The sequence below is a fragment of the Hipposideros armiger genome, unplaced genomic scaffold, assembly GCF_001890085.2.
Source record: "Hipposideros armiger isolate ML-2016 unplaced genomic scaffold, ASM189008v1 scaffold_91, whole genome shotgun sequence".
Lineage (NCBI taxonomy): Eukaryota > Metazoa > Chordata > Mammalia > Chiroptera > Hipposideridae > Hipposideros > Hipposideros armiger.
Window position 1 is genome coordinate 1214293 of NW_017731441.1, and position 12423 is coordinate 1226715.

Genomic DNA, 12423 nt, shown 5'->3' on the forward strand with positions numbered 1-12423 from the left:
TATGGGATGACGAAAAAGTTCTGAGATGGATGGTGGTGATGGTTGCACAGCAATGTGAATGTGTAATACTAATGCCACTGAAGTGTGCACTTAAAATGGTTAAAACGGTAAATTTATGTTACTTATGTTTTACAATACAAATAAACAATAAAAAGAAACATTATTGCCCAATGTTACAAACTTGCCAAAGATGGTCCCCTAAACGGATGACTTTCTGTGTGGCCTCCTTGGTGCCTCCTGAAGTGAGTCCCACTCCCCCGGCCATGACTGTGCTTCCTCCTGTTTAGACTCTCCTTTCTTATGACCAATGTCAACAGGTTATCGAGGCCCCCCAGGGCCACCTGGACCTGCTGCTTTCCCTGGAAGCAAAGGAGATGAGGGGAACCCAGGAGCTCCGGGAAACCCAGGAACCAAAGGATGGGGTGGGGACCCCGGGCCCCAGGGCCAGCCTGGAGTGTTTGGTCTCCCAGGAGAAAAAGGTAACTGTGCCCACACAAAGGAGTCCTCTTCTCGAGGAGGCTGGAAGCACTGGTCAGAGATGACTAGAGCCCCTGCCCAGGCATGTGTGTCCTCAATATCCTGCTTGTCTTGAAGGGCCCAGAGGTGAGCAAGGATTCATGGGAAACACAGGAACCACCGGGAGTGTGGGTGACCAAGGCCCAAAGGGACCCAAAGGAGACCGAGGACTCCCAGGTAAGTGGCCGTCCGCACACCTGCAGGACCACATCTTAGATCAGCTGTTGCCAGGAGTGGACTTCAGAGCTATTCCTGCCCCTCCAGACATGGGTACCCCTCTAAAGTCACTCTTTGTCATGGGTCCCAAACCCTCAAGTGCAAAGAGGAAAGCATGGCCGAGGGAGCGGGGTCTGCCTGTGCTCCCACGGCCACTTGGTGAGTGACAATAATTCTTGAGTGGCCTCTCAGCTGGGTGATCATCCGTCTTCATCTCTAGAGAGCAAGATTGTTTCAGGAAGTTCCAAGATTGATTTCAACAAGTTTAAAAAAAAAAAGGAATAGAAATCAGAGCAAGAAAGCAAGTGGTCCCCCTTGTAAGCTGGCCTTTCTTTTCCCTTTCCAGGTCCCCCTGGTCCTTTGGGATCTCCGGGAATTACAGGAATCCCCCAGAAGATTGCTGTCCAGCCAGGGCCTGCGGGTCCGCAGGGAAGGAGAGGCCCCCCGGGGGCACAGGGAGAGATGGGGCCCCAGGGGCCCCCAGGAGATCCAGGTAGGACCCTGCTGTAGGGCTGCACAGAAAAGGCTCCTTTTCTTATTTGCTTTGTTTTCACTTTTTCACTTTCATTTTCTTGCTGAAAGCATTTGTTAAGCACCAGTGATGCCAAGCATTGTCACTCTTTCTGTGTCACTCACACGTGTTTTGGTGGCTGTGCAGGTTTCCCCGGGGCTCCAGGGAAGACAGGGCCCCAGGGAAGAGGCGGTGTGTCTGCTGTTCCCGGATTCCGAGGAGACCAGGGGCCCATGGGGCACCAGGGGCCAACTGGCCAGGAAGGTAAGTGATGGACGATGAAAGGGGCAGAGGGCAGGGGAGCTCTTCCAGGTCCCACTGTGGTCTGACCAATGGACTGTGGCATGCAGGGAGGGAACAAACAACTGCCAAGATGAGCAGAGATAAGAGGCTGCCCCTTCTGCTCCGCAACCCCAGCTCAGCTCCTAGGGCCCTTGCTGCAGCCTTGGTCCTGGGCTTACTCCATAACACCTACACCTAGCAGAATACCTGCGCCTGGCAGAACACCTGGCACAGAGAGCCCCAAGACAGGCTGGCTTCCTTCCTCCCTCTGAGACATCTGCATGGGCCTCAGAGAAGGAAGCAACTGACATACACTGAGAAACAAGATTCATAAAGATCTGAAGGCCTGGGACAGTGAGCTGAAAGAAACCAATTCCATTAACAGGAGCCATTGTGAAGTCTTGTATTATTGATTTCTTAATATTATTTGTACACTTGTGGGATGGGATAGGTCAGAAGCCATAGCAAGTCACGCAAAAAAAATTCTTGAGGTTTGTCACCCACCTGTGCTCAGTTTGGTATGAGGCAACATTATCAGCTCGCAGATCTCAGGAAGTAGCAATCCACCGCCCTCCTGATGGACTCCCCCATCAGGAGGTTATGTAATGTGGGGGATGCACATCTGAAGACACACTTAGACAGATGGGAGCCACCCAGACTAGGGGACCGAGACAGCGCAGGGTGGAGGGATATGCTGTGTGAAGGCGACAAGATAGGAAAATGTCCTGAGAAAGGAGGGGTGCTGGGAAGGCAGGATCAACCAGGACAGCTGATTTCAAACACTTGAAAGGTTGTCGTATTGGAGGCAGAGTAGACGTTATGCTGTGCTCCAGGGGCAGAATCGAGCCCCCTGAGTAGATGTTACAGGAGGCAAATTACTAACCCCAGGATGGCCCAACTGCAATGAGCTGCCTCTCCCTGAGCATCCAGCAAAGGAGGGCCTGCCACTTGGGGTAGAGCAGGCCCATTCATTGGGGATGGGGAGGCTGGATTGCAATGCATCTGGGGACCCTTCCAGGTGTTCTAGTACTTGCTCAGCACCAGTGCACCCTGAGGGGGAAGTCTGTGGGCCGACTGAGCCTGTGCCCTGATTCAGGACCATCATTGTCATCATCCCATGTTTACTGGGCATAGAACAGAGGTCAAGTCCTCCCCAGGAGGCTCTTGGTCTCTTCAAGGGCAGAGCTACTGAGACCTTGACCTTGGGAGACAGCCGAGCAACAGCTGTAAATGTCGCCCTGCAAAGTCAGCCGTGCGCTGTGGGCTGAGGTCCACATGGCAGCTGAAAAACGGCCCCTTTCTCTTGGGCCCTAGGGGAGCCAGGCCGCCCGGGGACCCCTGGCCTGCCCGGCATGCCCGGCCGCAGTGTCAGCATCGGCTACCTCCTGGTGAAGCACAGTCAGACGGACCAGGAGCCCATGTGCCCCGTGGGCATGAACAAGCTCTGGAGTGGATACAGCCTGCTGTACTTTGAAGGCCAGGAGAAAGCCCACAACCAGGACCTGGGTAGGTATCGCCCGCAGCGCCTCTGGGCCAGCTCAGATGGAGGTGTCAAGATCCAGTGGCCACAGTGAGGTACATGAATCTGCTAAGGCAGATGAGTTCCTCCTAACTGAAGACACTGGGCCCATCCACATCCCTGGGCTTTCAGAAAAGATGAGCATGGCCTTTGATGCCCCTGAACCTCAGGTCAGGACCACAGAGACCTGCCTCGAAACTCAGCAGTGCCTTGCGCTGGCTCCTCTCTACCTGGGAGCCACCAGCAGCTTCACACCTTTCTTGCTTTTTGCCCAAAGTTCTGTAAACAGTCAGTTGGGGCCCATAAGGCCTGGGAGTCATATAGGACCCCCAGGAAAATGGATATGTGGGTACATATGCTCGTATTTATTCAAGTAAACCTGGTTGTCAAAATAAATTAAAAGGATTTAAAGCATACAGAAAATGTAGCAAGTGCACGTTAAAAGCCTGGGCTTGCGGGGAGGGTGCCTTAGTCTGTGGTGTCTGTGGTGGGACAGTGTTTGGTCTGTGCACAGTCCTGTCTATATGTTCTACTTCCATAATAAGTTAAAAAAAAAAAAACCACAGGGCAAAGCAAACAAGGATCAGGGCCTAAAAGAGAGCTGGGACCAGGGCCACGAAGGTGGCCACAGCCCTTGACAGGCCTGCTAAAGGCGGGGTACACATTTGGCTCTAAGCTTGTAAGCAATCAGTGTGAAAAGGGAACCCTGCCCAGCTAAGTAATTCACTCAGGCCATTAAAAAAATAGTTGATCTTTTACCCAGAAGCAATAGTTACTTGAAGATGGGAGTGGCCAGAGTTCCCTCCGGGGAGGTTGCCGTGGGGATTGATGAGCGAGGCCTTCATCTTGGATGCCATCGGGTTTCTCAGGGCTAGTGCTCTAAGACCCCCCCAACATGGGCCTCATCCAGGGTGCTATTCCATAAAGACACCACTCCCTGCTGGCCCTCTTGGTCCATAGGTGTGTGTGTTGAGAAGTTCTCGAAGGGCCAGGCTAAAATGTCAGTGTAGTTTGTTCCCCCCAAAAAAATGGGAATTGTCTCGGTCCCCCAGTGTGCAGCTGAGCCCCTGCAGGTGGCTACTGGGGGAGGTCCCTGACGTGGGGCCTCCCGAGCCTGGCCAGACCTGGAGCAGCGTCTTTCCAGCCACACTCAACTGTGCTCTTCTTCCGCAGGGCTGGCGGGCTCCTGCCTGGCTCGGTTCAGCACCATGCCCTTCCTGTACTGCAACCCTGGTGACATCTGCTACTACGCCAGCAGGAATGACAAGTCCTACTGGCTGTCCACCACCGCCCCGCTGCCCATGATGCCTGTGGCAGAGGATGAAATCAAGCCCTACATCAGCCGTTGCTCTGTGTGCGAGGCCCCCGCTGTGGCCATAGCGGTCCACAGCCAGGATGTGTCTATCCCCCACTGCCCAGTTGGATGGCGGAGTTTGTGGATTGGATATTCCTTCCTCATGGTATGTGGTACTTGCCAGTGCTCTCTCAGAACATGGCACCAAGTAGAAATACAGTTCCTCTCCCCAACCACACCCTGGCTGGAGAAGCCACAAGAACAGCTGCCTTTGTAAGAATAATCAGACAAGGCAGTTGTTCAGGTTGTGCACTGCACAATGGTACCTGGCCCAGGGAGTGAGGAATACAGCCTACACATTTGCCTGCACTTTGCTAACTAAGCCACGTGCCTAGGCCTGGGGCTGCCCTCACCTAGAAGGGATCCACTAATTTGCCACCAAGCCTTGTATGGGCTGTAATTAGGATAAATTTGGCTTGCTGCCCATCTAACAGAACACCAAAGTTAAAGCTCTTTTGGTTTATCCCAAGGCTAAACATAGGGAAGAATTTTATCTAGAATCCTAAGTATCTTATGTAGAACGTCCTCCAGAAACATCAATTAACTGGTTGGTTAAAAACAGATAAATACTGAGGAGGAAAATCCTGGAATACTAGGGTCAAATAGGCTTTGGGTATAAAATAGAAAACTCCAGCTATAGTAACTGGATGCCCACTACGTTAACTATTTCATTAATTATATTAACAACACACTATATAAATTGATCCACACAAACGCAGAGCCCTTACCCAGCCCAGCCGGCCCCGGCCCTGAGGCTCCCAGCCAAGTACTTCCTCCACCCCAGCCCCTTGAAGAGTCCTCCCCAGGGCCTGCCTAGGCAGCTCCCAACATGGCCTCAGCTCTTTCAGACCAAATTGGGGGCCTGAGATGCCTCATGAAGAGATGTCTGCTTCTCCCTGCCTATTTGCAACAAACAAGAACGTGGTAACTCTGGATTGGAGAGGCTTCTGCATTTTGTGAGCAGAAAACTTTTTCGAAGGTTTTTGTTCTTTACTGGTCCCTGCCCAAGCATATCACAGGACAGCCTCTTTTATTCCCTGCAAACTGAAGCTGAGATAGTCCCATTCTAAATTAGCAGGTTCTGACAACTCACTCACCACTCCAAGCTTGCTCGACCAAGCCAGAAGACACTTTTTTATAGATTAGCTTTGAGATCCAGGGGCCTACCATACACCTTCATGAAAGCTAAAATTGTTTGTGAAACGAAAAAAAAGCTGAACTTGAAAGTTGGCAAAGAAAAGTTCCCTCGGACACTTGTCCTAGTCTCCCAGCTGGCAGCTGCTGGATCGTCTCAAGTGACTAACTGCTGAACAACCCTCTGATTGGAAAAAAATAGTTAATTACCTGGGTAATACGTGTTTATTAGAGAAAAATCAGCAAGTAGAGATTTTCTTAAAAAAAAAAAGCCTACTGGAAACCACTCATATTCCCTTCCTCTTTATAAACATTAGCAGAGGGGGCGAGAAAGGGGATGTCACATTTTTTTGGTGCTTATTTTTAACTTAACCTCAGATATTCACCCACATCTTGGTTTTATTTTTCCTTTAAAACAAAAGTTAACATTTTGGTATCTCTTCTGCCAGGCAAACACCTCATTCTTTGACTGGATGATGGAGTAGATGATATTTTTCCCCTAAATATAGTCAACTGTACCTACCAATTATCACCTGCTTTTGTTGTTGTTCTAATGGTCACTTAACAAATCAGGACTGTGGACTTCTGAAACCCTCCCCTCCCCCCACCCGTTCCGCAGGATGCCTGGTGCCCAGCACTGCCTCCTGCATGCCTGATGGATTGAGCCAACCCCTAGCATTAAAGAGTATGTCACAGGTGGTCTGTGTTGGTAGATAGATGTTCACGGTTTGTTGTTCAGTTAGTGGAGAAGGCGCCTCAATTACAGTCTGCCCCTGCCTGTCCCTGGAGAGTGTGCTCATATCCCTGCCCTGTCTCCCCCTCTGCACAGCACACGGCTGCAGGGGATGAAGGCGGCGGCCAGTCACTGGTGTCACCGGGCAGCTGTCTGGAGGACTTCCGCGCCACACCTTTCATCGAGTGCAACGGAGGCCGTGGCACCTGCCACTACTTCGCCAACAAGTACAGCTTCTGGCTCACCACCATCCCGGAGCAGAGCTTTCAAGGCTCGCCCTCCGCGGACACGCTCAAGGCCGGGCTCATCCGGACGCACATCAGCCGCTGCCAGGTGTGCATGAAGAACCTGTGATGCTCTGTGTTCACAGGGGCCGCCCCACCCAGACGCCTTTCTCTGCAGGTCGACGTGTGCCTGGGAGGGGCCACTTTGGTGCTTATTCTTAACTTATTACCTCAGCTGCTGACCCCCAAATTGATTTATTTTTGTTTTCTTTAAAAAACAAACAAAAAGGCCACCAAAGGAATTCAGTACCCACACTTATACCAAATAGCCCCTCATCATCCATAGGCTCTGGCCACTGTCTCCGCTCTGCAGAATGAAGCCCGCCTCTCCAACATGGAAAGCTACTAACAGCCCCAGCACTCCCTGTCAGGCCATACTAGACTATTATGCACTAGGTGTAGCTAACTTCTCAATGTGTACCTACATAGTCACCGCACTTTCGAATGCCACAGGCAATCCTCTTATTTAACTCACTTAATAGACAAGTAAAGCCATACAGCCCAAGAGCTCCTGAACTCACTCACACTGTCCCCACATCAGGGTCTCCGGCCCTGCTCTCTAGGCCAACATAATGACAACGTGATCTTCCCAAATACTGCTGATGTGAACTATCCTAATCCCCTCAAAAAGGCCAAAAAGACTCTGATAGTCACATACCAGCTGTCATTCCACTCATCCTTGCAGACCATGGGGTTTGGCAATGGTCTGTAACAGAAGCAAAGACCTTATAACTCTGCTGTCAGCCCCGATACTTGATGGCAAAGTCCATAAACTTGGAAGTGACCTTTCCACTGCCCCCGGCCGTCCTGGAGATTTACCTGCTATTCTTTGTGGTGAATTGTACTCCTGTGACTACTCTAACCTCTGTAATGACCACAGAATAAAAATTAGTTTTGAACATTTCTATACCCCCAGTTGTTGACTGCCTTAATTTTCTGACATCCATAGAGCACAAAATTTGCTGTGACCCCCCCCCCAAGGCACTGCGTCTGGGCCCGCAAGCAAGCGTTGTGCACAGCTCAGCACCACGCTGCATTCTCTTGAGTTTTAGTAGACTTGAACCCAAGTCCATGGTATTGTCATTCCTTTCTCGGGGAACTGTGTTTGTGTTTATAACGCATTCATGTTTACAGAAAGAACCCTAACCATCACTCATGGGAATTAAGGGGATGGGTACTTCACAAACGTGTTTCCAAAGTCATTCAATTCTTTCCAACATAGTGTCAAGTCAAATCTCAGTGTTTCCAAGAAATAGTCTCCAAAACACATTTCTGGCTTTGATTTCTATGGAATCTGGCTAACCCTTGGGAACCCAACTCACAGAATTTATTTTTACCCTCTAAAATTCAATCTCGTAGTCAGGTCTTTCTAGGAACAATTTCCACATAACGGAATGAGTATTTGGACCCGATAATGTTATTTGAAATAGGTTAGCAACTGTCTTGGTTTGCATTGCCTCAGAAGCCAACTGAGACAAGAAGTCTGCACAGGAGGGTTATTTGGGGATGTTATTCCAGGGAGTGGAATGGGACAGAGTAAACCCAGGAACCAGGGCACCTTACGAAGAGAACTACTGCCCTGGGAAATTTAGGGCTTTATCCTGCTGGGATCCACTGAGGAAGGCGACAGAAGCAGTCTTGGATTGTCCTGCCCAGGCATGGAAAATGGACATTTTCAATCTCCAGTTCTTGCCCCAAATGGTCAGGGGTTGCCTACGAGTGTCAGTTCCCTCACACTTCCACATGTGCCATGGCTGAGCAGGCTCCTACAGCATCTCAGGCGGAGGTAGCAGAGAACCAGATGAAGCTGATGCAAGGTACTGTAGCTTCACCTATACATAGCTGGTTTCCATAACAACAGCTATAGCTACAAAATGGGCTAAGAGGCCGAGACCAGGGCTTGAAAGATGCCCAGCACAGCACCTCTCCACAAAGCTTGTGGAGGCAGCTGTTTACTCTATAGACTCCCACACTCAAGGGAGCAGTCACAAAGTTTATCAACAGTCCTGAGATTTTTTTGCTTGACTTGGTTTAGCTTTGATGGCTTTGTGTGGTTCACACTTCAGAGTTAGGTGCTAAGTCATGAAAAATAGGGCACCTTGTGGGGCATACACGCTGGTAATCCCAGATGCCCTCCCCAGCTGCACACTGACTCTTGGGGTGAGGGACCTTGCAGAACACAGGGCTGACTAAAAATAGCCTTGCCTCCTTTCCACCACCAAGTTCAAGAACAAAGGGCAGCTAGGGAGGAGGCAGGCTTAGAAACTATGGGTCATGCAATGGTATAAACGGACCATAAAACTGCAGCCATTTCCAGAGGCCTTTTGCTCATATGAGGGTCAGGGTCCAGCTTCTCCATGGGGTGGGGGGGGAGGAGTGGGGTAAGGAATCCATGCTCTTGCATGGATTGAAGTTGACATAGCCCTAATTCTACACTTAGGAAAATTCCATTTAACCTGCAGAGTTCCTGGAAAAGGAATTCTTGCATCTGAACTATGAGGATTCTGTTGCTGGGAGGTTCCCACACTTCCCTCCCACCAGGAGGAGCTCCATCCCACTGAGGGAAAGCACACACAGGGAAGTGAAGGGATGAGGCAGGGCACCAGAGGGTGAGGCCAACAGGAATGGTGGGAAGTGCCCCTGGAGACACACATACTGTGCATCCTGGAGGAGACTGGCCGTCCCCAGGCCAGCCAGCCCCGGGACAGAGAGGGGGCAAGACTGGCCCTGCTCACGCCACCGAGAAGCCAGCAGCCCTGGGCGTGTCAGACTAGCCCCCAGGAGACTGCTTCTAGGCCTCCATGACTTTTTCCGGTGGAAACAACTGGATGGGGGTGGATAAAAGGAAGGGCAGCTCCTCTTGTGTTGGGCAGTGGATGTCTGCTGGTTAGAGGCCTGAACGACCAAACCAACCTTGATGAGAGAGAACAAACACAAGCAGCACACAGAACAAGGCATTTGAAGCCCAGAGGCAGGCTCCCAGGCTGCCCTGGCCCAGAAGGGCCTAGACTGGGGTGAGGCCTGGATGTGCGTCCCTTTCCAGCCACTGGTGGACTCTGGTCTTAGACACATCTTTTCATTCCTCTGGGCCTCGGTCCTCACACCCTCAAACCAGGTGCCTTCCAGACGCTCCTCCTGAGGGAGGGGCAGTAAGTTCAAGGCCAGTCCTAGGGAGGGACACAGATACTTCCAGACTAGGTTGTCATTTGATCTGAAAGTCCTGCAAAGGGGCACCAAAGCCCAACAGCTTCCGGAACACAAGGAGACTGAGTCCAGGGTCTACACTGCAGGTCCAGCAACCTGCCCAGTTCTGACCGTGCAGGTCCAAAAGGTCCAGCTTTGAGAAGGGGCAAGGACTGAAGACCACTTCAGGCCACAGAGGGAAAAGGCTCAGGGAACAGGGTGGAGTAACATAATGAGGGCAGGTCGGAGGACCTTGGAGGTGGGCCATGGGCTGAAATTACACAAAGGAAAGTGCAATTCAGGATTCCCCCAGCCACAGCTGGAGCAGATTTTGCCTCCAAAATACTCTCTAAATCAGAGGTTCTCAACCTGTGGGTCGCGACCCCTTTGGGGGTCAAACGACCCTTTCACAGGGGTCACCTAAGACCATTGGAAAACAAAAAGATATTTACATTACGATTCATAACAGTAGCAAAATTACAGTTACAGAGTAGCAACGAAAATAATTTTATGGCTGGGGGTCACCACAACATGAGGAACTGTATTAAGGGGTCACGGCATTAGGAAGGTTGAGAACCGCTGCTCTAAATGCCTCTGGAGGGACCACACACTGGCTCTCAGATACAGGGTCTTGGGTTCCAAGGTCTTGCCTTCCTCAAAGTAATTACAGTTAACCCTTGAACAACATGGGTTTGAAATGCAGGGGTCCACTTATACATGAATTTTTGTCAATAAATATACATAGAACTGTAATTGTATTTTCTCTTTCTTATGATTTTCTTAACGTTTTTTTTCTCTAGCTTGCTTTATTACAAGAATACAGTATATATAATACATATAACATACAAAATATGTGTTAATCGACTGTTATCGGCAAGGCTTCTGTTCAACAGAAGGTCATTAGTAGTTTAGGGGAAGTCAAAGTTATATGCAGATTTTTTTACTGCACAGTGCTTGGCGCCACTAACCCCCACCCACACTGTTCAAGGATCAAACTGCAGTTGTCATCCCATAGTATGTAGTCTGCATAATCAGGGGCACCCTGGAGCATGGAGGTGGAGGCACAAGTCACTTCCACTTTCCCTTCTCTCTCTGGAAGATAAAAACCATCTCTCTGACCTGTGTCATTGGCTTTGAGCACCAGGCTCACCACTGTTACACGGAAACTGGATGCTGGAGGTGATGTGGTTGCCAGATATTTGTGAGAGGATTTTCCTGGCATAGCAGGTAGCTCTGTTTAAACCAGGATGTCAGGTTCAGAAATGACCAAGTTGCATTTTTAAGAAACCAGCCTAGCAGCCTGGGAAAAGTGGGAACTGTGGCTTATAGCACCCAAATTACAACTTACCCAACTCATCCAACCCAAAACGTCCCTGACACCCCGCCAAGCACATCGCCTCAAGGGCACCAGGAAATATCCACCTAGGAGATGTTGTTGAGAAAAAAGCATTCATCTGTATGAGGACACTCCAGAGCCCCAGGTGAAAATCAGCAGTGATGGCTCCAAGACCAAGTACAGCAGGTTAACCCAGGGCTGTCCCTGGCCTCCCAGCCCCAGGGCAGCTGCATTTGTACAAAGGGAAAGAAGGAAAGTTCAAAGGCACCAGCTCAAACCCACATCCAACAGAAAAATCCCATCTCATCTGGCTCACACAGCTGACCGGCCTGAATCTTCCCCAGAACTGACCTGGTTCCCTGGTCAGACACAGAGACCAGGTAAAGTCAGGGCCAGAAACCCATGAGTGTGGTTGGACCCGAGGCCCAGGCCCCCTAGCGAAAGAGAGCCCAGGCTGGCATCCAAAGTCTGCCTGGGACACAGTCCAGAGTGAAGTCTATTTATAGGGCACCAATAAAAGGTGAAATGCTTAAGTGTCGTTGATGGAGTATGTGCCATCCTTGAGCAAACACCTAAAACTTGTGGCTATTCAGCGACACTAGGTGGGGGTGCTCGGAGCAGATGGGCAAGGGAATCAAAGACTATTCAGGAGGAAAGGGCTGAGGAAGTGCATTCAGCCAGCCTTGTCTTCAAGGCCAGAACTACAGAAGTAATTTCATAGGACGCTTTCTTCTTTCCATTGCCTTCAAAGACAAGCTCCTTGGTCTTCCAGGGTAGCACATTTCCTAGCTGTGTCACTAGGGATGATGCACTTTACAGAAAAGAAATACAACTTCTGCCCATACGATGGCACATTAAACCAAATCAATGAAAAGTAGCCAAACTGATCCATTTTCACTTTTCAATGGGCTACAGTTGTGAAATTGACATTTGAGACCTTAAGACCATCTGCAGTAACAGGGCACATTAACTGAGGAGCCCCAGTCACACACAGAGGCTGCACCAGCATGTCATCCTCCAGACTGGGCTCCCTCACTTACCTGGAGAACATGCACCACAGTGGAGCAGTGGAGGCAGGCTGGAGGGGCCCAGAAACAGAGATCAGGGGCACTCAACAAAATTAGCAACCATCCTCCTGCCCCCCAAAAAATCGCTATTCACAAAATATTGTTTTCTCACTAGCTTTCTGCCTCATTTTGCTTTCTGTTATGGGTTGAATGTTTGTGTCCCCCTAAAATCCATATCCTGAAGCCCTAACACTCAGTGTGATGGTATTTGGAAGTGGGGCCCTGGCAAGGTCATGAGGGTAGGGCCTTATAATGGGATTAGTGCCCTTATAAGGGAAGGAAGAGAGA

The 12423-nt window shown here is 50.2% G+C and overlaps 1 protein-coding gene across 1 annotated transcript in view; it reads left to right on the plus strand.

Moving 5' to 3' along the window:
- COL4A2 (collagen type IV alpha 2 chain) overlaps positions 1-7459 on the plus strand; it is a 188063-nt gene extending 180604 nt beyond the window's left edge. Inside the window, exons 42-48 of the mRNA XM_019644780.1 lie at positions 318-479; positions 595-693; positions 1079-1225; positions 1391-1507; positions 2840-3031; positions 4218-4504; positions 6362-7459. Of these exons, the coding sequence (XP_019500325.1) occupies positions 318-479; positions 595-693; positions 1079-1225; positions 1391-1507; positions 2840-3031; positions 4218-4504; positions 6362-6619 (1262 nt within the window). The 3' untranslated portion in view covers positions 6620-7459. The remainder of the gene's footprint in view (positions 1-317; positions 480-594; positions 694-1078; positions 1226-1390; positions 1508-2839; positions 3032-4217; positions 4505-6361) is intronic.
- Positions 7460-12423: the final 4964 nt, after the last annotated feature.